Genomic DNA, 25762 nt, shown 5'->3' on the forward strand with positions numbered 1-25762 from the left:
TCCCCTCCCCTGGAAACAAACTATCCAAATTCTATCTCTTTGAAGGGGAGGAGGGGGCAGGATTCAGGATCAGAGCAACAGTAATACCACAGGGTGTTAGAATTCTGAATTACATGACAGCCTCCCCCCAACACTTGAGATGAGATGGGGGGGGAGAGAAGTCGGTGGGACACTCCTTCAGGTGGTACTGAGTTATTACTAAATACAAAATCCAAATCCTCCCCCCCCCATCTCCCCTCCACCTCAGCCCCAAATGCTCCCACTCCACAATAAGAACACCACCCTATACAAGCAGCTATTTGACTCCTTTTCCGACTTGCAAATTAAGACACCCCACCCAGACAACCCACCAACCCAACAATGAGAGGGTCCCCAGGGATGGTAATGCCTTCAGTCTGCAGACTAGCCAGTGTCCCTGTGCGGGCGGTGACAGGAAAGTAAACAAGGGCACGTCCCCATCTTACAGACAGAGACACGGGCACCCACCGGAGCTGGTGTGCCCAAAGCTATGCAGGGAGACCTGCCAAGGACTCCGTTCTAATGCCTTCACCCCGAGGGTTGCCCTTGACGTTCCAGCAACAACAAATATTTATCAAACGCCTAACTAGGACTCAGGTGCCACCCAGGGCAACCACATGGGTAGGGAAATCTGTTATTTCTCCGAGCAGTAAAAAGAGACACCCATGGTGAACAGCCCCTTAGAAGCAGCTTTCCTCCGGCCCCTTTGCCCACCAATCTCACTGGTTGAATTTCAACAGGATCCTGCTGACAAAATACCACATTTCCAAGTACACACTCCTCCTACAGGGCACTTCTGAACAAAGACAGGCAAAGCCACCTGTGCCCGGCCGACACTGCCCAGGGCTCAGAGCAACACACAGCAGGGCAGGCCCTGCCACTTCGTGAAGGTACATACATTCGGTCCCGCCCTGCCAGGGACAGCGTCTGGATCAGGGCTGGGGGTGGGGGGACTCGGGGCCCTCTGCTATGAGAATCTCCCATTTCTGTAACCTCCAGCCCTCACCTAATTCTAGAAGGATGAATCCTACCTAATTTATTTTTAATCAGCGTTGAGCAGTCAAAGTAAGGAAAAGGTAGGACTAAATGGACCTCAGGTAGAATGTCCATTAAGTCAGACAACCAGCAAACAATCCCCCTCTCAGGCACACACCTGGTCTCCAAAAATCTACACCTCTCCAAATGAACTGCATGGGCCAAGGCCCCTAAACACACACACACACACACACACACACACAAATTAGTGTTTCATCTTCCTGTAAAGGAATCCGGTAACATAAATATTAATCAAACAGAAGAATCTGTCTTTTCGTCTTGGCCCATTGTGAGTGCTGGACTGTGATCTTTACCCATATTTACAGATATTCAAAGGCAGATTCTATCTTGTTGGAACTGTCATAAATGGACGTCTGAGAAATCAGTGAGCAAGTTCAGGCAGATATGTCCAGGACTGGCAGCTTTGAGTTCCCAAGCATTGACTCGGTTGCCTTTCCCCAAGGCCTATCAACAAGTACATTGACAAATACCTTCAGACTCCTCCACCAGAAAAGCCAACTGCTCAAAGTTCGGATTAGCTAAATCTGAGGCTTTTTCCCCCCCTAAGATCTGTTCTTACTCAAAATGTCAGGCAGGCACGTGGAGAGGGCAGAACATGCTAGATGCGATGTCTGACCCAAATCCTAAGTAGATAGGTATACACACACATATTCTTAAAGCTACGTGGCCTCCTGCTAGGGCAAATGTGTCCTGTCTCCTTCAGACTTATTTCTGAATAGTGAAGAACTGAGGTGTGGATCCAATCGTAGGCTGGAAACACGGTGAGAGGGAAGATGAACGTTTTATCTTGCACAGCCAAACGGTATATACCTTCTTATTTCCCAAAACACAGCACTGGGGAGATGTTTGAACTTTTCCTTCAGAGTGCTTTTTGGTGGGTACCCAGGAAGTCTCCACACAGGAGGTTCCACAGGGCTCTCCCAGTTTTTTAAGGGCCTGTTGGAGTACTGGGAACAACTGGAGGCCAGTTTTGCAGAAGTGGAAACAAAAAGAGGCTCTTAGCAAGGTGGCCGTTTGCCTATAAATTCTCTTTGGGGAGAGGGGGTTGATGCTAAGAGAGTCTGGGGGGGGCGGTAGGGAGAACTGCTGAGAATTCCTTGTTATTCTGGGAGACCCCAGCCCCCACGGGGGGGGGGGGGCGCCTTCCTTCCCACACAATTAGGAGCACACTTTTGGGCCCTGTTCTAAAGTCTCAGCTCCAAGCTATTTCTCTAAGAGACTGGGGGGGGGGGGAAGGGGGGTTCCCAGAGAAAATTACCTTGGGACCATCCTGTTTGCCCTTCAGGAACATAAATAGTGAAAAGGAACTCTGGATTCCTTCTTCTAGGCCTGGGCTACAGTAGTGGGCTGAAAGGGTTCCTGCCACCCCAGCAAACCTGCCGGGGGGGGGGGGGGGGCAGGCGCTTTAGGGGAAGGCATCCCACCCCAACCCCCACCCCCACCCCCCCACCCCCCCGCGACTCCTAAAGAACCAGAACTGCAAATCACCCCCTCGGGTCCAGCAAGGTCATTCCAAGGGGGCTGCGCGCCCCAGAGGTGGGGAAGGGGCGGCTGGCGGAGGAGGGGGCTCCCCCCCCACCCCCAGCGCACAAAGGGGCCTAGGGCAGGCGGCCTCCCCGCCCTTGACCTTGGGTCTCCGCCCCCATCCATCTCAGGCTGGCAGCCGGGGAAAGGGGTTGGCCGGTAGCCAGGGGCGTGCTGGAGGGCTGGGGCTGGGCTTGGGGCTGGGCTGGGGGGGGGGGGGGCGTCGGGGAGGGGAAAGGCGCCGAGGGCTGGGGGGCTGAGCGGCGGAGGGCTCTCCTCGGAGGAAACCTGCGATCCCACTCCCAGAGCAGCCCGCGTGGAGACGGGTGGGGGGACGGGGGGGCGGGGGGGCGGCGCGCTGGTCGCCCTCCCCCTGAGCCTCCGAGGCTCGGCGGTGGGGGAGGTCGCCCCACCTCCCCAACCCCGGCGGAGGCCAGGCGTGCGCCCGCCCCCCCCCCCCCCGCACACACACCCCACCCCGGGCGGGGCCGCGCGGAGGCAGGGCGCACCCGACGCTCCCCGCCCGGCTCCGGCAGCTGGCCCATTAAGCCCCCGAATGATGCATGGCCCTCCCTCCCGCCCAGGCGGCGGGCACCGTCGAGGCACGCCGGGCCCCGGTCGAGCCCGGGAGAGCAGGAAGGTGTTGGCCCGGGGCGTGCGCGCGCGGGCCCCGGGCGCGAGCTGGGGAAATCGGAGCCTGGTAGCAGGCCGGCTGCCGAGGAGGAGGAGGAGGAGGCGGGGCGCCCGGAGCCCCGGGATCCGATCGGCGTCTCACCCCACCCCCCTCGGCAGGACTGGGGCCCCCGGCGCCACCGCCCAGCTGTCACAAGCGTCCTTTCCCCGCGTGGCCCGGGAGCTGCGGGGGAGCCACCCCGCGCCCCGGGCCCGAGCTCCGCGCAGTCCGCAGCCGCGGGGCAAGGCCTGGCCCTCCCCGTCCAGAGAGGATGAAGGGGCCCTGAGGGACCCCAACCTGGAAGGCCCCCGAGGAGGGCGGGGTCCCCAGGCCCACACGGCCGGGGGTGGGGGGGGGAGACCGATCCTGGCCGGGCGCCCCTCTCCCGCGCCCCCGGGGCTCCGTGGAGAAGGGAAGGGGGGGTGGGTGCCTGGAGGTCGGAAGTGCAGGTCCGAGGTGGCGAAGCCTGTCGTGCTGAGAGGGGGAGGGAAGGTGGTCAGAGCGGGGGGGGGGGGGGGGCCGGACTCGAGGTCCCTGCAGCCCCCCAGAGTCCCCGATCCGCGGGCCCAGCCTTGCGGCTCCAGCGCACCGCACGGGGCCCGGACAGATCTGCTCCCTTCCTTGCCCTTCTCAAAGCAGGGGGCCAGGGCAGGAAAATGACAGGCCCCTCGGTCCCGGCCAGGAAAGAACGTGGTCGCCCGGTTTGCAGGGAAAGTTTTACCAGCCCGCGACGCAGGAAGAAGACCGCACTGTTTAGGTTTCCTAATTGGCCAGATTTGAACTCGAGGTGGGAGGGGGAAAGGACCGGCCTAGACCCGGGGGGGGGGGGGGGGGGGGGGATGGAGGGGAGGGGAGAGGGGGTCCACAGCCCCCACTGTTGGAGGTGGGGAAGGGTCACGGAAGGGCTTGCCTTAACTCCTCCTTTTAGAGAAAATGAGTCCAGCCTCCTGCCCACACGTGGAGCCCAGGGGAGGCAGTCCTCCTCCCCGGGAGGGCCCTGCCGCCCTGGCTGAGGCTGCCCCCCAGGCCTGCTCCCCTGGAAAGGCCAGGTGGCCCCGGGTCTCCTGGACACAGGGCAGGACGGAGGCCCTGCCTCGCACCCCACCACTTCCAGCCCAATCCGGGGGCTGCCATGCCTGTGGACACTTGCGCTCGCTGACACCTGGTGCCACCCAGAGAAGCCACCCACCAAGGCGACCCGGGCTGAGCTGCGACCCACAGCTCTGGCCTTTCGGGAGGTGTAGACTGTGTCCTGGGCTGCGGACCGAGTGCAAGGAACCCAAACTGAGCTCCTGTGCCTTTTTAGCACCAACAAAAAAGGTCGTTCTGCTGCTCATTTTCCACCCAAAGGAGCCTCCTCGTCCCAGTTCCTTGGCTGCCCGCAAAGCCACGGGCAGAGCCCCCACATTGGGGCTCACCCCAGGCTTCTCTTCCCCAGCACCACCCACCTGGCTCCTCCTCCACCCTCCAGAGCCCTCCAGACCCGAACAGGTGCATCTGACAAACAAAACTGACAAACAAAAGGCCCTGAAGGCCGCGGTGCCCACCAGGCCTCCTGTGCCCGGGCCCGGTCACCCCGACTGCTCCCGGACCTCCCTTAGGCGGTGGCCACTGCCTAGCAGGGTCTAGGCCAAGCACGGTCCAGATTTTATGAGGCTTGAGCTTAAACTTTTCAGAGATCCTTTTTGGGCAAGTGTGTGTGCATGCGTGTGCACATGCACACACACACACACACACACACAGAAATGCCAACCTATACAGCTGCAACTTGGAGCCCAGCCCTGAGCTGCAAACATTACTCTGTAGGTGAGTACAGAGATCTTTCAGGGGTCCCCACTGCGTGGAGCAGGAGCCCCTGTGTATCTTTTCCTATCACTGTTATTGCCAGCCACGCATCCTTCCAAGAAAACCTACTGCTTGCTCAGCCAAGTCCAGGCCAAGACGCTGCGCGGAAGGTCTGACTCTCACAGCTGGAAACCCCTGGCGTTTTCAGCTCAGGAGGCTCCGGCTCAGGGAAGGAGAGAGCCTGCTCAAGGCAGGAGCCCTGCGCATGCCTGGCCCTCTCCTTTTGGACCCAGGAGGTGACCTGCCTGTTCCTAACACAGGAGGGGAGCAGCCCCCACAAACGCACGGCCAGGAGTGCACCTACAGCCACAGCTGGGACAGCGGGAGCCATGGCCTCCTGGGGTCACCCTCACAGTGGACAGCGGAAGAGCAAGAGGGCCTCTCGCCCACCACCGCAGGGTGGGTGGTTCAGTCCCTGGAGACAGCCCCATGAACACCCAGTTTCTGGGACCCACTGAGACAGCCGCTCTCAGGCCATCGAACAACATCCCGATGACTCAGTCGCCTCCCCTACAAAATGAAAGTGTCATCACCTGCCACCCCCGAACAGGGCGGAGGTAGCAATGGGAACAGGATGAAATGTGACCACAGGTGGCCCGGGGCGGCTGCAGCGTGCCGGGGCTGACACTTCGGGCCCCTCCTCGCCGCTGGGGGAGCCGAGGCCAATAACTGAACCCGTCTGTGTCACTGCCCTTCCTGCGAGGTGGGATTCCCAGCAGACCTGGCGCGTACGGCCGCGGGGAAGATGGACCACGGACACCCCACGAGGAACCTGGGCGCTGAGGGCTCCACCCCTCGGTTAGCCACGTGGAGCCCACTCCGGACGGCTTCCAGACCTTTCTGCCTCGCACTAGCCAGGCACGAAAACCAGCAACAACAACAAACCAACCAACCAACAAAACCCAAATGTCTAATAAAAAATTTAAATGAACTGCTATTTACTGTCAAGTGAAAAAACAAAAACAATGAATAATGAAGCTAAATATGCTGGGTGCTTGGTGGATTTGTTTTCTCTCTCTCTCTGGGTGCTTGGTGGATTTGTTCTCTCTCTCTCTCTCTCTCTCTCTCTCTCTCTCTCTCTCTCTCTCTCTCTCTCTCCTCTCTCCCCCCACCACTTCCTCCTTTCCTGGATTTCTGCCACTAGTGTGGGACCCGTAGAAATAGAAAATAAGACCTCTTGTGAATCTACGCCTAGCACATGAAGCCCTGGGTTCCATCGCAAGCACTGCAAATGATAAATAATTTTTGGAAATGAGATCGGTTAATAAGATCTCACAGCTCAAAAGGAAATAAAATTCCCCTTCTGGCTGACCAGTGCCTTTTCCCCTCGTTTTAAGATGTTCAGCTAGAGCTCAGTGCTTCTCTACCGAGGCTCTGCTCTCGTCTGGACCGTCCACACGGAAGCCTCCATCCCTTTCCTGGTGGGAGGCTGGCAGGGCGGGAGAGGCAGTGATGGGTGAGGAAAGGGAACCCCCCCCCCCACCACCGCCACCCAGGCGAGAGAGCTGGCCCCAAGCCCCAGGGCTAGGCAGCCAGAGCTGGCGCACAGCCACCTGTCCTAAGCTCAGCTCTGCCGGTAGCAGGTTATGTAAGCTCAGACAAGTCACCAAGGCAGAGCAGGGAAGAGCAGAAGGTCAGCACAGGTCCTTCCAGCGCAGAGGAGGAGGCGGATCTGCATCTGGACGCCCACAGACTCCCCCACTCTCTGTGACAACAGCTCACTAGCCAGGAGGCCCGATGCGTGCACAGGGCCTACATCCAGCCTGACCATAAGCCCCGGAGGCAAGAAACAAGCATCTCTGTCTTATAGGAGGTGGACAATCGGCTGGCAGTCACACAAGTCTCAGGCAAAACCAAAATTCCACAGAATAAAACAAATAACAAAGATGTTCGCATTTATGGTGGGGGGGGGGGCGGGGGAGGCTTGTGCAGCAATGAATATAAAACAAGCCATTTATGTGTATCAAAAAGCATCCATTCCATCTGCATTCATGTTATTGCATTCTCAGATGCCACCTGCCTCCCCCAAACCTCCAACCTCCTACAAGCAGGCCACACATTGTGGGTCTACGGTTTTCGCTGGCCTGAGGAGTCCTGGCTGGGGCCCCCACCCGGGGCCTTGTCTGAGATGGGATTCCAAGATGACTACCACCCTTGGGATCCTGTAGTAGCACCTGCTACCAAGTCCTCTTCCCAGAAGCCTCTTCCTTGGTAGCCAAGGAAGTCACTAGGCAGAGGCAGCTCTGTGATCCCTCCCCCCCACACACTTGGCAGCGTGACCTTAGTTAGGCAGGTCCCTCAGCCACTCTGAGCTGAAATTCAGAATGAAGGCTCGAATTATCTACTTCAAGGTTAAGAAGAAAATGAAGTGACCCAACTCAAGAAACGCCCCTAACAAGGTAAGAAGTCACAGGGGGAAACCCCTCTTGCGGACCGCCCCCTTCCCAGATCAGCCTGCCAACAACCAACCCCCAACACCCGACCCGCCCTGGGGGCCACAGTCCTCAGCCAGAACCCTGCCGCGCTCCTCCAGGCAGACAGAACTAATCATTAGCTGTCACGATTTAATAATAAAAAGAGATAATCCATGCCACAACACACATGGATTTGACTCGTCTTAATGCGGAGGGGAAAACAAGCACTTCAAATACATCAGAGGCAGGTTTCTTACAGGCGGGAAGCAAGGGTCTCTCTCTCTCTCACACACACACACACACACACACACACACACACACACACGGGGTATTTCCTTTCTCTCACTGGCCAAGCTAACCTGTTGTTTCCCCGCATTTATTTTATTTGTGGTTTGTTTGTTTTTTTTTTAAGTCTGAGGGGAACAATCTCAGGGCAGGCTGGGCCCTGGGCCCTGGTCCAAAGCTCCTTTCCTTGAACACACTGTGCTTAGCTAGGGGTTGCTGGGACCCCACAGGCCTCCTGCCAATCCCTGGCTGCCTGGCTCTGCGCTTCAGAACACTGGCACGAGGCTGGAAGGAGGGACGAAGGCAAGGCGTGAGAGCTGAGTGCTAGCGCCTTCCCCTTGTGGGAACTTTGGTTATGGGAAGGGCGATAAGATGTAAAACCAAGTGGCCAGGTCAGTGGCGGTGAGTGTTGCTGGAGGAACCTGGCGGAAACCACACTCAGACACAGAGAGAGAGAGAGAGAGAGAGAGAGAGAGAGAGAGAGAGAGAGAGAGAGAGAGAGAGAAAGTCCCTGGTATGTGGAGTCCCCAGTGGTGGCTCAGAAAAACAAACGCCCCGATATTGCCCAGCAAGGGCCACACTTTCTTCTTCATCTGGGCCTTCTAGAAGCTTCCACTCCTCAGCTGTCTGCTCCTGGCGCAAGCCTGTGCTAGGTGATGCGCCCCATGCCTCGTCTCAGTCGGCTCCGGGTATGATGCTGGAAAGCGGGAGCCGTTGAGGACACGGACACGGGGACACAGCAGTGAGATGTGCCCCCCGCGAGTCAGGGCCCAGCCCCTCCTCAGCATGAGGGGCAGACACAAGTGATGAGGCCACTGATGTCGCACGTCCTAGAACCCCATGCAAGCTTCCCTCCAACCCTAGCAGGACGCGCATCCCAAGGCCACCTGGGCTGCTGCACCCCAGCGTTGGAAGTGCGTGAGCCCCAGGAAGAAGCAGCTTCTGTGCGCAGCACCCCACACCCACTGTGCTGGGCCCTGGTCAAGCACCCCAGGTGTCATCAGGGGCTGCAAAGATTAGGAAACGGGGGCACTACGGGTCTAGTCACATGTCCAGGATGGCAGAGACCAAAGTAGCTCAGATTCAGGCTATATTTGTACCTCTCCCCAAACCTCAAAAAAAAAAAAAACCCTACCTCAGTTTCCCAGGTAATAGCTCTTGGATTCTGCTCCAGGAGCCTCGAGCTCTTAACCAACCCCTCACTTGGGATCTAGAAGTTTCCTGCCTGCTTTCAATGGATGGATGGATGGATGGATGGATGGATGGATGGTATATGAATGAATGGTGAAGGAGTGGATGGTAGACAGGTGGATAGTGGACAGATGGTGGATAGATGGATGGATGGTGGATAGATGGTAAATGGAGGGAGGGAGGATGGAGAATGGATGGATGGAGAGTGGATGGATGGTGGATGGATGGGTAGATGGATGGATGATGAATAGATGAGTGGATTCGTGGGTGAATTGATGGATGGATGGTAGATAGATGGGTAAATGGATGGTGGATGGATGGGTAAGTGGATGGATGGGTGGGTGAATTGATGGATGGATGGTGGATGGACGGATGGTAGATAGATGGGTAAATGGATGGTGGATGGATGGGTAAGTGGATGGATGGGTGGGTGAATTGATGGATGGATGGATGGATGGATGGTAGATAGATAGATGGGTAAATGGATGGTGGATGGATGGATGATGAATGGATGGGTGGGTGGATGATAGACAGAGCCCTTAGTGTTCCAGCAGAGCCCCCAACAAGGCAGGGAGAGTGCACAGAAAGGGAGTGTGAGTGCACAGGGCCTGCATGTGAGCAGATATTATCAGTGGCACATTCCTGTCCCTGAGCCAGGAATCCAGACCAAAGTCCCAACCTCTGACTAACTCCAACAACCCTGGTCCCAGGACCTCCCCTGCAGACCAGCTGGGAGCAGGCCCAGGATCAACAGCACCCCCACCAAGGACAGTACTCCCCCACAGAGGATGGTCCCCCACCAGCAGCCCCCGCTCCTGGGGCTCCCGGTCTATAAGCCTGCATGCCCAGGGTGAGGGAATGGGCTTAGTCTCCGAATACACGAGTAAGTGAATGAATCAGTGAGTGAACAAGCAAACGAATGAGGAAATGGTTTGAGGAGTGAATGAATGGGTGAATGAGTGAATGAAGAAAGGAGTGAATGGGTAAATGAATTAGTGAACACCCTCCAAGAGACAAAGCTCCAGAAACTCCCTTCACATTCCTCTCTCCCTACCACTAACAACTAAAAGCAACAATAACAACAATAATAAAAAGATGAATAAATAATGAGTACTTTTATTCCCATCTCCAGATGACCACAGCGAGGAAAGGGCTGAGTCAGGACCGACACACTGGCACAATGCCTAACACCATTCCAGCCCTGCCCTCACTCCGGGGGCGTGCTGGAGGGTGGAGGGAGCCCACCTATTTCCTTAGACCCCCCCCTGTGAAGCCCAACTTCTAGACGGTCCCCAGTAGAGAGGCGAGGCTGGGACAAAAAAAAAAACTATCTGTTGTCTCCAGGACGGGCAGAATCACTGAGCTACGTCACCCGATGAGGCCGACGGCCCAAACCAGAGGCAGAGTCCCCAAGAATCACCAGCTACCCATTGCTAACGACTACCAAGACCGGGGAGACCCTGGGGGCAGCAGGGGTGGGAGGGTCCCCCTGGGGCCCCAGGCCAGGAGGCAGGAATTAAGGGGACACTCTCACATAGGGGTACGGACAACAGCTGTGCAGATTTCCGGAAGCCTGGGCAGAGAAGCGCCCATGATTCCTAGTTCCCTCTCTTAAAATATAAAGACTCAATTATCTTCGAGCAGCTTGCTTTACACATGAATTGACACATTTATTTTACAATAAATAACTGAAAGTTATCTGTATTTCCTTTACTGTTAATCTACACAGAGAAATAATAAACAGGGCTTGTCTACGAAACTGTAAAGACTGCAGTCCTCAGAATTCAATTAAGCTAAAATAATTAATGCTCCTACCATATTAAATTACTTTATACATTTGAGCCACTGAAGTTTTATTCTTTAATCTTCCCTTTTTCTTATTAAAATTTTTTTTAAAAAAGGGAAGGAAAGAAAGAAAAGTTGGTACGAAAAGTAGGCAGGGAAACAGAACAGGAACTAGAAAGTAAGGCGGTGATGGTTGTTAGGAAGAAATGTTCTTCTGTAGCTGACACAGCACGCAGACTGTTTTTTGTGCCTTTGATTAAAACAACATTTTAAATGCTTTGAACAAACATATCTCTTTAGAGTTCTAAGGGATTCTTTTACATATGTCTTCTGGGCTGAAGAAAAAGATCCATCCGTCCAATTGCTGAATAGAAGGACCAAGGAGATTTCTCATCACACATAAAATAAAAATACCATAGGTTGCAGCACATGACCACCCAAAATGGGGGGGGGAGGTGGGGAAGGGGGCAAAGCAAAACTTGTGGGCAGGAGAGGCAGCCTGAAGATGTGGGCAGAGCCACTTAGAGAGTGACTCTGTCTTTTATCCAATCCCCTCCAGTGGCTCTCTTAAACAAACCTCATGACAATGGACATCCTCTCGTTGGGAAATAGCTTCTGTGTGAAGTAAGAATTTGGGATTGGGGAGGGGGCGGGGAAGAAGCCTGGAATCTGAGCATCAGAACATACAGAGGGACTGAGGCCCCCGAGTTCAAGTTCTAGTACCAGCAAGAGAAAAAAAAAGAAAAGAAAAAGAAGGGTAAGGACCCGAAGCCGGTATGGGGCATGAGAAGCCACAGTCTGCCTCATTGGTCTCAGTGGACAACGAGTCCTGAAGTCCCAAAGCCAGCTCGAGGTGGAGACAGGCCTTGCTGCCTGGTTCTAGCTGGCTCCCAGGTAACGGAGACCCCTAGCCATGCCGCCATACCTCCCAGCCTAGGCCTCAGTCTCTTCCAGAGACCTGGACAGCCTCCATCACCCAGATACCCTAGGATCAACCACCCATTCGCCCGCTCCACTGCCTACCTGCCATTACAGAGCCAGAGGCGACCCCGAGAGCGAAGCATTACCAAGTCCCTAACCTACGTTTTTAATCCTCATGCGGGAGCTGCTGGGACGATGATACCCTGGTGACAGGTGAGGAAACTGAGGCTCGCCTCAAGGGAACCAGCAGGGTCTGAACTCCGAGGCCTGTCTCACTCTAGAACAGCCTGCCAGTCCCCCCACCTCCCCGCCCCGGGGTTCTTCTGACTTGCAGAACTCAGACACCTACAGCAGAGACCAACGCTCACAGCCGTTCCCAGGGGAAGACGCCAGCCTGCCGTGGGGGGGACCTGACACAAAGTCCCCGGCATGAACATGCCCTGCTGGAGGACACAAGGCCGTGCCCGGGGGCCAAGGCCCCACACCTGCTCTTCAGCTATCCGGGTCAAAGGGCATGTCCAACCTGTCCCCAGGGGGCACCGAGCAGGGCACGTGTTCCCACGGCCCCTCCCCAGGCCCACCCCTCAGGGGCAGGCCACAGGAGAAGCGGCCCCTGCGATGGGAGGGGCCCCAGCCCTCTCTTCACGGGGGAGGGGGTGCAGCGTGTACCCGTCACAAGTGCCCTGCAGGTAGGTATTGCCCCTCACAGCCTGTCCTTACATAGCACCCCAGCCCGCTCGGGGTGGGTTCCCCCAGCTCTGTTCTACAGCTAGGAAACGGACATCCCCAAGCTCTGAAGCAGAGACTCCTGACCGCCACTGCCAGACTCCCAAGCCAGGAACTGGGCCGCCATCACCAGCACAAAAGAAGGCCAAGCAGCTGGAGGTTTCCACGCCGTGCCCCCCGGGGGCCACCTCTGCACTGGGCCCGACACAGAGCCCCTCGCCAAAAGCAAAGTCCCCCCCCGCCCCCCGCCCCGGCACAGGCCACCGGGAGGACCTCCCTGTGCCCCGGGCCAGTGTGTCCTGGGGAGGACTTTCCAGAGACCATTCTGGAAGTCCCCAGGCCTGCCCCGCATCCACGCAAGCACTCGGATCAAAGGTGTGAGCTCACGGTGACGTCAGCGGTGAGCAGGTAAGCGAGACGGTCCATACCTGTAATATTCTCCTGCTTGGGGCAGATGCCTTTCGTGGGTGAGAGCAGGTGTTCATCTTCGTCCGGGGTCACCTGGATTCCAATCTCTACAGGCTCGGAGACTTTCCTGAGCTCGGCGCGGGAGGAAGGCGGCGGGCTGCCCTTGTCCAGGCCTTTGTCGTAGCAGATGCCCAGGCCGCCACCACACTGCTTCTTCTTGTGCTCTATAAAAACCAGGATGTCCCCCAAGGGGAAGTTCATCTGACACTGGCCACAGGTGAGCAGGTCAGGGTCGGGGCCACCCACCATCAGCCCCAGGCCGCTGGGCTCCTCTATCTCCAGACCTTCGTCCTCATCGAGAATGGCCGTGTCCACATGGTCAGCCTCTGCTGGAGACGGGAGAGACAAAGGGAGGGGCAGAGAAGACAGAGATGGGCTTAGGCGATCGCCACCATCAACGCGCGCCCTCTGCCCTCCCCCACCGAGAGGAGCGGGGGGGGGGGGGGGAGGCCCGTCCACTTGCTGCCGTGAGGCCGGGGCTCGCCAAGTCCTCCCTGGATTTGGGGGTTCACCATCCCTGACCGATGGAGCACAGTGCAGCCCTGACAGAGGCAACATGACACCCCCAGGGGTTCTCCCTCCAACAGCCCATGCCCAACTCCTCTCCCATCCCCCACGCCTGCCCTGCACACACACACGCGCACGCGCACACACACACACACGCACGCACGCACGCACGTGCACATCTTGGGATCAGAAGGCATGAGGATCATGGGATCAGAGACCATGTCTCTCCAACTTCAGAGCGTCCCCAGGAAGCCCAGGGGGCAGCAACGTGGACCCCGTTCGCTTTTGGAAACCCCAAACATCTGTACGTCTCTCAAAGCCTTCCTGGTGGGGTGACTTCAGTGTCCTGTTGGGGCAGGTGGGGGGGGGGGGAGGGGGAGCGGGGAACTAGAGCAGTGCTGAGTCTCTCCCTGCTTTCTCTGGCTGAAAGTACTAGCCCCCCTCCCCCCCCCCACACACACACCACATACACACTTCTCGTGCTTTCATTCATGTTTTGTCCTCACCATTCATGGGCGCCCTACTCGCATTCTTCTACCTGAGCCCTGGCCCTGCACCAAACTGGAAAGCAGAAACCCAGACAGGCGTTGTCGGAGCGCCAGTCCTTCCCAAGGAAAGAAAAGCCCACATGCTCAGGGGCAAGTGTCAGGTTCCAAAAAGGAATATACACGGGACTGGAAGCTTCTATTGCCAGACGCACTGCCCCGGCCAGACTTCATACCTAGCCAGCATGACCCAGCGCTCCGCAACTCCCTACCCGGTTGTTTTTCTTTTGTTTGTTTGGGGTTTTTTTTGGGGGGGGGAGGTGAGGGGTTGCTTGTTTATTCATTGGTGGGTTTTATTTTTGTCTCCCAGAGGTAGGGGGGGAAAAATCCTTTAGAATCCAAAAGCATTTCTTGGCAGATTTCAAACCACACTCGCAATGGGCAATCGGTGTATTTGCTTTAACCTTTTTTTCCTTATCGCTGCTGTTGGGAGGGGCACAGGACCCAAGTTTTCCGAAGCTAATTAATGTCTCAAAAAAAAAAAAAATCAGCCACCTCCTCCAGGGGAGAATGGGAAAACAGGCAGGGAGACTGTCATCAATAAAGGGAAAGAGCAACCGGGCCTTTCCTATCCCCCTCGGGGATGAGCAAAGGCTGGAGTTGTTTATTTTATTTTATTTTATTTTTACAGCAAAAGTCAGAAGTCACAAGCAGTGGGGTCACCAGAGGGGCAAAGGGCAGCCAGAGAGAGGCCTGACATGGGGACAGACAGGTACACCTGAAGCCCTGTGAGATTTCGCAGAGGCCAGGCAAACCAGGAGAAGAGCAGGGAGAACAAACGGAAGGGAGGGAAATACATTCCGGGGCGGTGAAGTTACTGACAGGCCGGAGCCAAAGAACAGATAATTTAGGGAAAAAATTCGGTGGCGTCTTCCATCCTACGTATAAATCACCGCTCTGTGTTTTCTGAATGCAGAAAACTTGCTCAGGGGCCGCGGAAGTCGGGGCGGAAACAGCAGCTAAAGCTGGGGACATAGTGCGTGCACCTCCACGGAGCGTAAGCCACGGGAGGAGGGGGTCCAGGTAGCGCTACGCGGGGGAGTAACGATTGGAGATTCTCTCCTCCTGTACTTACGTCTATCAATGAATAAATAGATAAAGAAATACACAGATAAATAAACAGCAGACAGAGCTCTCCGGGAATTAAATGTAGAAAAAAAAATCCCATGTAGAAAAAAATATATATATCCCATGGAGAAGAAAATCCTAAATCTGTAGTCTGCACATCTTTAACAAAAAAAAAAAAAAAAGAAGAAAAGAAAAGAAAGACCCGACAAGGTAAAGAACCGTCCTCTGAAAGCCAGAAACCATTAATTATACTTTAAAAAAGAAACCGGAGTTTACTTAAAGGAGGAGTTTGAAGACAATGCCACATAATTAATTTACCAATTTATTGTATGAAAAGATGCTTTACAATGGTTAAAATGTAATCACAGCCTTCAAAACTGGAGGGAAGAGACTGGGTTCTCCGTGCACAGTTTGTCAGAAGTAAAAGGTAATTATTCGGTGCCTCTCTTCCCTTTAATGATCTAACATTGAGCAATACTGTTTATATTGAAAATCTCGCACCTTTAATTACCAATTACATATACATAATTCCAGAGCCAAAAGGAGAAGGCTCTGAAAAAGTTCTTTAGAAATATAAGGGTGTATTGTGCACCATTTCTAGAGAAGGAGAGCTAATAAATGGGAGGAGGATGTCAAAATATTGTTTTGCTTTTTTTTTAAAAAAAAAAAAAGCACAAAGGAAATGAGCTGAAAAGGAAAAAAAAAAAAAAAAATCCCGGAAAGGGGGGGCGGGGAGGGCAATTACAAAATGAAATTGAGAATTCAATCCAAGCAGGGCTGAGGCGCGGTACCCGGTAGTCTTAAATGGCAGCTCTGAGCGGGCCTTGCAGAGTGTGCCCCCGTGCACAGAACATTTGGTTAAAATAAAAATTAAAAAGCAACAAATGCACCTTCCCGGCCCACCCACCCACGGCCCCTTCCCGAGGGCCAGCGAGGTCCTGGTTGTCTTGTGGTTGAACCTGAGGATGACTTCTTAGTGTTTTTTTCTCATTAACTTCCTCCCTCGCTCCTCCCTCCCAGCAGGTCTGATCACAAGCAGGAGTGAGTAATTCCCCCTGCCTTTTTTTCTGCGAGGAGATTTTTAAGCTACAAAATTCCAAATTCATTTCCTAATTCCAAAGAATCACAGACTCACTTAAAAATTAGCAAAGGTCACAGATGCCAGTTCACAAGCAACCTTCCTCCGTGCCGAGACTCCAAACCGGCACTTCCCCCCCCCCCCTCTATATTCTTTCTTTTTTTATTTATTTTTTTTCGGGGGGGTGGGTAACATCTGTTCTTCTTTTTCTGGCAGCCTCTGTCTTTTAACTCTCCCCGTGCAGCAAGACCTATGCACTCTAGTAATTGAAGGTCTCCAACTCCGTTTACTAAGCTATGCTTCTGATTGTGCCTTAGTTTCCCCTCATGTCAAGCCAGCCAGGGGACAGACAGGACTGCACATCTCTACCTCCTGCACAGGAACCGGGATCAAACCTCTGTTCCTAAGGAAACTGGAAGGTAAAGGAAGGGGGGTGGGGCTCCTTCTCCTCCCATTTCCAGCACTGAAAGTCAAATTCCCTGAGCACCGAGCCGCTCAGCCTGTCAAGAACCTCCCAAGAGCGGGGTTTCCTCCCTCTAGCCCAGGCTGCAGGGCTCTGAGCTGTGGCCTAGTGCAGGAGACAGGGCCGAAGATGATGGTAAAGTCACACACACACACACACACACACACACACACACACACACACGGCATTCAGGCAGCAGGGTCCTCCTGAGCCCCAAAGTCACCCAACTTCTGGGTCACAGAGCTGAGCAGGCCTCAAAGCTAAGGCGTGTGGTCTTCAGAGACACCCCCAAAGATTGTGGTTTCATTTCCGCTAGCAGGCGGATACTGGGCTGGTTATGTAGGGTGTGTGTGTGTGTGTGTGTGTGTGTGTGTGTGTGTGTGTGTGTGTGTGTGTGTGTGTTCTTAGAACTGTACCAATAATGAAAGAAAGAAAATGAGAAAGAGCCCCTTGGCCCGGCCCGGGGCGGGAAGGTGTGTGGTCCTGGCCAGCCTTCCTCTGCGGGCTCCCGCGACAATCCTGCAGCTCCGTGACACTGTGACACGCCGGCCCCCGACCAGGCCTCTGCTCTGACAGGCAGAGGGTCCCAACTGCCACCCTCCACCCCACAAGCCAGCCCCTCCCACAGCCTCGAAGCTTCCTGAGAGAGCTCCCCAAGTGCCGGGCGAGCCCCGCAAAGCCTTCCCGCTCCCCATGGACTGGGGCGAGCTGAGAAGCCCGACCGGTGAAGAGGGAAAGTGAATGGATACGGCAAGCCTCGAGCTCAAATGTCAGAGGACCGGGGACGGTTCTGAAATGCTAAATCCTAAAGTGCATGAGCAAATATATATTTACACACACACACACACGCACGCACACACGAGTTAAGATTTTTCTTTTACAACAAAACCACATTTTATTTACAAGGCTGGCTTCCTCCCAGCTGGGAAGAGCCCTGAGAAGCAATGAAATCAGGCTTCCCAAATCATAATGGGCACCCCTGTGACGGGCAGCGAGAGGCATACGATCTCAAGACAAACTTCCCTGGGTCTCCCAACGGCGAGGGAGGGGTGGATGGCGGGGGTGGGGGGTGGCGGGGAACAGAAACGAGAGGGCATGATGAACATGGGCCCAGCAGAGCAGTCCTCAAACCCCAGGGGCTATCCGGGCTTAAGAGGCCTCACCTGGCCAGCAAGTGCCCCAACCTGCAAGACTCCCAGGGCCCCCCTGGCGCCCCCCCCCCCCGAGTCCATCTCTAATCACCTCCCTGCACCTGCCCTCCTTTGGGGAATTCCAGCCCAAAGGTCAGCCACCTGCTGTCCCAAGTACAGGGCATGTGCGCTGCACCAGGACTGGCACAGAGAGGCCTCCCCCCCACACGCGCACACATGCACACACAGGCATACTCGCACACACACCCAGGTACACACAAATACACATGCGTGCGCGCACACACACACACACACACATACGGGCGCATACGCGGCACGTGAGCTCGTTCTCCTTTGCCACGCATCCATCCCATTGCCGTTCTCTACTGTAATGATTAACCCACGGTCCAGGAGAAACATATGCAGAATTATTGGTTTGGGCGATGGGGGTGGGGAGGGTGGAGGGAAGGACGCCAGGCTCTTAAAAAAAAAACCCCGTGTGCCGCCCACGTCAGAGCCACCGTGGTGATGCGTATGCATGCGAGCCTCCATCCGCCCGAGCACCGCCTGCACCGGAGACCGCACCTGCTCCCCACCAAGACGGCGCGTTTGCCAGCCAGCCCCGGCTTCCCAGAGACCTGCACGGGGATTTCTCCAGTCCTCCTGCCGGAGGACGCTCGGGAGGGGCCGAGACTGCAAGTGACACTGAAACACCACCGACACCGACGACGACACCCACACACACACACGCGCACGCACACGCACACGCACACTCTCTCCACACAGCACAACACTTCCGGAGCTGCCATCAATTTTTAATTTATGGGATCCAAAGGAAAATAACCATGGCGAGGAGTGAGGAGGAGACGGACGGAGGGGAGAGAACAAGAATCAATTCTTGGGAGAGAAAATAATCTATGACTAGGTGACACTTAAAGGCACGACGAGAGATTTTTTATGAAGTTCTCCCAACTGAAGGAATAATGAAGTACCTGGCGGAGGAGACAGGGAGAGGCAGGGGTTAGGGGCTGCGTGGGGGGAGGGGGGGGCGGGAACCCATCACCGAGACAGACTAACTACCTGTCCTCCAGGTGTGACTGCAAGTCACAGGCCATTCCAGGCCTCACAACCCTACATACACCCCCTGAGACCCTGCCAAGGTCACCTCCACCGAGAGACAGAGGGTGGGTGCCCACGAAGGCCGCCACCCTCTCTGCTCCGTGCCAACCACAAGCCTCAAACTGAAATTTCCACCGTGTTTGGTATCTGGGGGGAAGACCGAGAAGGCTGCGCTTTCATAACACGAGAGGCAATGTGGGTCTCACCTGAGGATGGCGGAGGGTTCAGGACCCCAGTAAGGGTGGTTTGGCCAGTAGGATCTTAGGGCCAAGGCCTTCACCCTGCACCCCGGTGAAGAGGTTCTGGCTACAAGGGGACACCCCCCCCCACCTGCGCAGCCCTGGTCTGGAGACTCTGAGTGGGGAAGGCAGACACGTGGAGGGACCAGGATGTACAGGCTGCCCTGGTTCTGGCACACGGGGGAGATTAAGAGCAGCTCCCCGCAGAGGTTCCCCAAACTCTGCTCTAGGGTTAGTCACCTCCTCCCCTTCCCAATGCCCACTCCTCTTCAGAACCCCAAAAAACCACAGCTCAGGAGACGGGATCCCACCAAGCCAAAATCAAGGGGGGACAAACAAACCACAACAGCAACAAATGAATAAGAAAATCTACACTCAGGTGCATTTCACCGTTCCTACCAAGCTACAAAGAAAAAGCTAAGTCCACAAACTCAAGGAATGCAATGACCTGGGTTTGGATCAATAAAATTATCTGCTGAAAGGGTGGGGGGGCGGCGAATTTTTAAGGTCTGCTGTGATAGAAAACCTTCTACACCTATTCTATAAAATGGCAACTGCCAGAAATCTTCAGAGCCACGGGGGGCTCATAACGATGCGATGATATAAACGCATTCTTTGTGGCCAAATGAAGACACTTGTTTTATTTAATCGTATGCATTTGCAAAGGTGCAGGTGGTAGGAACTCCCATGGGGGATACTAGTCCAGAAAAGCCCACAGGCAGGGTTTGGGAAGGTAAGCCCTTTTCTTAGGTACACATTTAAACAGTGCCCTTTAATTTTTTTTTTTCTTATTCTTAGCAGGCCATCCACTGGGAGTCACACGTTAATCATAATAACATTCGCATTCGACTTTGAGTCACGGCTGCACGTTGTTTAGAGGATTTGTCACGATGGATCCCAAACGCATTTTGTATTCGAGCAGTTCTGTGGACAGGGGTCATAAACACGTTATGTAAAAACAGAAGATTATCCCCCCCCCCACTCCTTTTTTTCTTTTTAACTTTGAAGTTACTTCATTTTGTGTGGTCTGGGATTTCATGACAGTTAAAATAGTTCGGGTTAGCTCATTCAACACCCAGGCAAAATTATCAGCTGCCTCAGAGAAAGAAAAAGCAGTGAGTTCTGTGAATTCTAAAAACTACACAAAAGGCTTGCCCGTGTCAAAATGCCGGATGAAGTGGACGGAGCCGCCGGCTGGCCGGCCAACGGGGAGCGTGCGTCACTTGTACCAGTAAGACCCAGACCGCGGCCCGCTGAAGAGAAGAACGCAAGAACCGTGCCCCCCAACCCACCGGCAAGCTGTTTACCCACGTCCTGGCAAGAGCGAGCCGCTCAGGGGAGGCAGTCAAAGGCTGAGGGAACACAGGGAACAAAACGTGAGCCCCTCGCTCCAACAAGCAGCTCCTGGGACTGCGAGACGGGGAAGCCGAGAGAGGGCAGCAATCAGGACACCCCCAGCCCCGATGCATCGTGGGGGAGTCTAGAGTCACTGGGACCACAAAGCCACAGTCAGAGCAGCTGACGACACCCAGGAGTGTCCCTGGCCTTCGGGACCCCACCCCCCACCCCCGGCCCACTCCGGCCGATAGGAACGTGCCCTGAGACGCGCGCTGCATCTCCGCACAACGCTCAGCCTGCATCATTCCAACCTGACCGTGCGGTGCAGGCCAGTCCCCAGGGGAGCGTGCATGCCCCTTGTCTTCTCCAGATGTGACGCCAGCCTTCATCTGGAAGCCAAGACGAGTTTCAGCTCAAGGTGAAGCCGAAGCGAGCTGGCAAAGGGTCCTTCCTTCAACCACAGGAGATAGAAAGAAGAAAAGCCCCCAAGGATAAGATGGGCTTCTCCCCAGAGTTTTATTCACGCACGATCATCTCTGTGGGTCTGTGCTGACTGGCCACAGCTCACAAACTCCCCAAGTCCCGAGACAAATGGCTGAGGATTTCTACACTGATTTTGTTTTTTGACATGGTTTTGCACAGACCAGAGGCCACTGGCCAGAAGAAGCCCTCAAGCTGAACACGCTTCTTTATCTCCGAGTTGTCCAATGAGCTCGATGACGCTACATGCTCGCAACTGGCTCGACTCAAACATGAAACGAAGTCGAGAAATCATCAAATAAATGGCCAGCCGGGTCCCTCTCCAGCTGATGACAGCGTAAGCGCTTGCCTGACCTAATTTATTTCTCTTTCAGGTTAGAATAAAGCACTTCTTCCTGTCACAGGCAGACCTCTTATGCTCATCTACTGAGCTCAAGCAGAAGATTCGGGCTTCCTGGGCTGTCTGTAGATTTCTTAAACTCAGAAGAGATGGCACTGGAGATCTAGCAATCCTGCCATCAAAGTACACCTAGTCCCCGGCACTAAATTACATGTTTAGGGAAGAAACGGTCTCATTAAATAGCATCCACAGGGTGCTGTCTAGGGCGAAAGGTATTACCAGGCTGACTTCTGGCAGACACACACTTCTTCCAAACAAAGTTTTACACATTATTTGAGTTGGCATTTTATAGCTTTAGAGAACGGAGCTATTTCCCTTCATTCCACGGGCACATTACCTAATAGGAGGAATGGAGATTCCAAAGGCTATAAAATCTGAGCTGAAAGGATTTCCATTCATCGAGCTGTTTCAGGTAGCCAGGTGCCCCAAGCAGCAATTCTTGGGGATCCATGGAGTACGTCTGTGGCATGCACCACAGGAAGAAGCAGGTTGTCTGGACCCCCAAATAATGTATACTCTTTCCCAACCCTGTCCCCCAGCCCTACCGGCTGGGTCCCCAGTGCCTTCACAGAACAAGCATCCACACCACGGACAAATCCAGGGGAACACACACCTTCAAGATGAATAATTCTAATTGCTGGGGCACAAGGCGGGGGGGGGGGGGAGAGGGTGGGGGAGAGGGAGGAAAATAATATTTTTTTTTACAAAAAAAGAAAGAAAATAGCCCCCCTGTCTGCCAAGTGAAGGATTATAAATCAATGACGATAGCTTGAAAATAGATTTCTCAAACTTATATTCTCATTCTGTCCTGCACGACTCTGCAGGAAAATCAATATTACAACTTCACACTTCAGGCATTCTGCAGCAAGCCCTGCTCCCAGCCATTGTAAGCGGCGGCGCCCGGCCCGGCGATGACACAGACACAGAGCGCCCCCTAGCCGCCGCGCACAGCCAGGCTCGCCTCCCACAGGCAGGTTGGCCAGGAAGCAAAACCCAATTTCCCCTGAAAGTTTATTTTGAAAAGTACTTTATCACAACAAGCGACAGAGAAGGCAAGGCGATCGCGGCAGAGGAGATGCGATGGGGGGGGGGGGGGGGGGGGCGGGGTAAGGAAAGGGGGTGAGCCACGTTCTGCGCTATAGGAACGTGCAGGAGTCAAATTCGGGTAAGGCGCTAGAAACCAGTGTGTGCCACAGTTGGAAGCCGGGATCTTGTAACCCAGCTGTAGCCTGTAGCGTCTTCCATCTCACCTGAGATAACGTTCTAATTACCGTCAAATGCGCCCTCTGGCCAAGGAAGACCCGCGGAGGCCTGCCGTGGTCGGCTGAGCGTCTCACCCAGCAACCTACTCTCACCTCTCCCCGTGTTTTTAAGGCCGGCTCCCAGGGCGACCGTAGGCGCCCTCACCCTGGAGAAATGACTCGTTTCTGTGACAAGAGATTTCCAAGGCCAGACAGAAATCACCAAGGAAGGGCAAGGCGAAGGCAAGGCGAAGGCAGATTAGCAACCTCCTCCCTTCTCTCCTCAAAAAAAAAAAATCTCTCCTGTACATAAAATCTTCAGGTGGAGGAGAAGGGGGAAATACCCTTTAAAAATATTAGGGGTTGTTAAAATATGGTCACGGCTGTTTTCTCTCAGGTGTGAATTACAAATGAGTAAAATCAGCCTGGCATAACACCTCTGATGAACACATGTTTATTCTCCTGTGGAATCAGAGCAGCTGACATACCGCACTTCTAATGATATGGGGCTCCCTTCTGTGCAGAGGAAGGCAAACTTCGCGCCCACCCCATCTACCCCCAAAAGCAAGCACGAGGAGGGGGGGACAAAAGAGGACCTTCCTGTCTTATGAGATGTATGGCCCAGTTTTGAAAGGCAAGTAGGCTCCCCCCACCCCCCGAGAGTTTAGATCATTGTGAGTGAGCACAAACACCTTCAAAACACACAGCTAGAGCAAAAACCAATTTAAAAGGCAAGCATAGAATTAACACAGTTCGCCTAACTTCCGTGTCAAATCTTGGGGCCGGTTGTGCTAAGAAAAAAAAAATCATGAATATATAAGGAAAATTACTAATCTTCCTAGGAAACCTGTTGGTGGGCTGTTGAAAAACGGCCTGCGGTAATTTCGCCTGGCCATCTTATTTCCTGACATTTCTCTGTAAAAGCTGAGACTTGAAACACGTTCCCTGCTCCCCTGGCCTGGGCGGCATCTACGGCTCCTGGTCCTCTTCCCCCTGCTTACTGGAAGGCTACCCCTTCCCTCCTTTCAGGATCGTCCCTGGCTTGTTTTTGTGTTTGCTCTTATTCCTAGCTGCGCCTGCCCTCCGCCATGCAAAGCCATCTCCATCGGGGTCAAACCTTTTGAAACAAACCAGAAGCCCAGGTCCAGCTGTCTTCCCACTCACCTTACCCTCACTCTTCTAACCGGCCCTGTCTGAACACTGAGCTAGCTCGATAGGAAGTCTTTCTAACCCTGCTCCCTGGACCTAGATCATGGATGCTGTTTTTGTGCTCTTCTGGTTTCCCAGGCCATCAGTTATTCTGGGTTACATCACCCCTAAAAAAAAAAAAAAAAACCAAGATAGCTCTGCCTCACAGGCCTGCAAGGCTGCCACCCAAATGATAAGGATGAGCCACGGTTCTTGGTGGTGTCTTTCATATAGGCAATCTCAAATGTGAGCCTCTCCCCCACAACTGGGGGCTGTGACAACACCTGCTTTGCTAGGCAGGGCCCCCCCAGCACCCCTAAATCCAGGGGCTACAGTAATGTTGGCAAGCCACCATGTCCCGAGGCCATGGAGCTTCGAGTGCATCCTATTCCTTCTTTTGCTTTGCTTGCTCCCACCTTCTGGGTGACACAGGACAGACAGAAAAGCCAGCTGCTTGCTTTTTTTTTTTTTTTTTCAAATAATAAGTAGCCTTGTCTAGGAACTGGTTGGACCACTCTCCCTGGTAAAAACCCCTGCACAAAGCCAGGCTCCCACTGTCCCTGGAAGGCAGGCAGGATTGCTTTGGCCCCTTATCGTCTTCCTCTCCCTCCCTGACACCATTCCAGTGTCCGCTGGCTTTCCCCAAGCAGCTCTGAGCAAGGCTGAGGCGGCGGCGTGCAGGACTCTGCTACCACCGGTCCTCCCGGCCCAGGCCTTGCTCCTGATGCCCGGGGGGGAGGAGGAGGGGATGCCAGGAGAGGGAAAGCAAAAGCAGAGCACACCTACCTGCTTCCTTCCCCATACACACAACTGCAATCACTCCTGGTTCTTGTCACCGCTGCCAGCCTGGAAGCACGCCCCCAACATCTCCCCCTTTCTAGACCCCCAACACACACACCACCTCCCCTCCTCAAAAAACACAGCCCTCGCAATTATACAGAGGTTCCACGGGGCAGAAACTAGACATCTTCAAGAAGAGAGATGGGAAGGACCACCCCAGCTGAAAGCGATGCCTACAGCTCGGGGAAGGAATCAGAAATGTCAACTGGCGGGGGGGAAAAAAAAAAGACCTTGATCAAACCCAGCTCAAATCTAGTTGCAAAAAAATAAAATAGAATAAAGCCTCTTATCTCAAATGCCATCTTCCTTGACATGACTACGGCAAATAGTAATAATTAATAAGAAGAGACCCTCTTCCCCATCTCCAAAAGCCATCTCCCCTCTCCCCGTAACCCAGTTAAAATACCTATCCCTTCCCTCCCCAGCCCGGCAAAACAGGATAATAAATCCACAAATTCTTACTAATATGTTTGAATAACAAAGGCGAGAGGCGACCGGCAACACTGCTCCGAGCAGATGGCTCCTCTGCCGAGTTTCCAGGGGAGGGGAGAACCCCTTTATATATTTATTTATTTATTTAAATTTTTTAAAATATAACATAAATATTCGGCTCTCGGCCGCCTCCGGGCAGCCAGTCCTGGGCGGCTGCGGCTGGACGCTCAGCCCTCGGCGGCAGCCTGGAGCCCGGCCCCGGCGCCGGGAGGCGGGAGGGAGGAGAGGGCCCCGGAACACACGACCAACACGATGGCACCCCAAGGATGGTTTATTTCTATCGCCATAAAACAAACAAATAAATAAATAAAGCCACGGCGATGACCCGGACCAGGCCAGGGGGAAGAGAATGGCGGGGCGCCGTGAGGAAGCGGCTCCCCGCGGGCGGGCGGGCGGGCGGCCTGCCTGCCTGCTTGCGGCGGACCGACAGACGGACGGACGGACGGACGGACGGACCCGGAGCGCGGGGAAGCCACCTGGCCGGTGCCACGGCGCGGGGACCGCGACCGGCTCCCCAGCGAACTCGGGTACCAGGGCAGCGGCAGCTCGGCGGGATTTTTGTGGGGTGTTTTTTTTTCCCCCCCTCTTTCTTTCTTTTCCAAATCACCCCAGCCCGGGCTTCGCGAGCTGCCTCGGCCGCCGCCGCCGGCTGGGCACCCGCAGGACGACGCCACGCGCGGCTGCCCACCGGCCGCGACCCGCCCGGGGCGCTGAGATCGGGGGGCTGC

At 54.8% G+C, this 25762-nt stretch overlaps 1 protein-coding gene across 1 annotated transcript in view; it reads right to left on the minus strand.

Moving 5' to 3' along the window:
* Nucleotides 1–25762, minus strand: part of Bcl11b (BAF chromatin remodeling complex subunit BCL11B) — an 88105-nt gene that overhangs the window by 61111 nt on the left and 1232 nt on the right. Inside the window, 1 exon segment of the mRNA XM_048362344.1 lies at nt 12867–13235. Coding sequence (XP_048218301.1) covers nt 12867–13235 — 369 coding nt within the window.

This window comes from Perognathus longimembris, chromosome 14, assembly GCF_023159225.1.
Source record: "Perognathus longimembris pacificus isolate PPM17 chromosome 14, ASM2315922v1, whole genome shotgun sequence".
Lineage (NCBI taxonomy): Eukaryota > Metazoa > Chordata > Mammalia > Rodentia > Heteromyidae > Perognathus > Perognathus longimembris.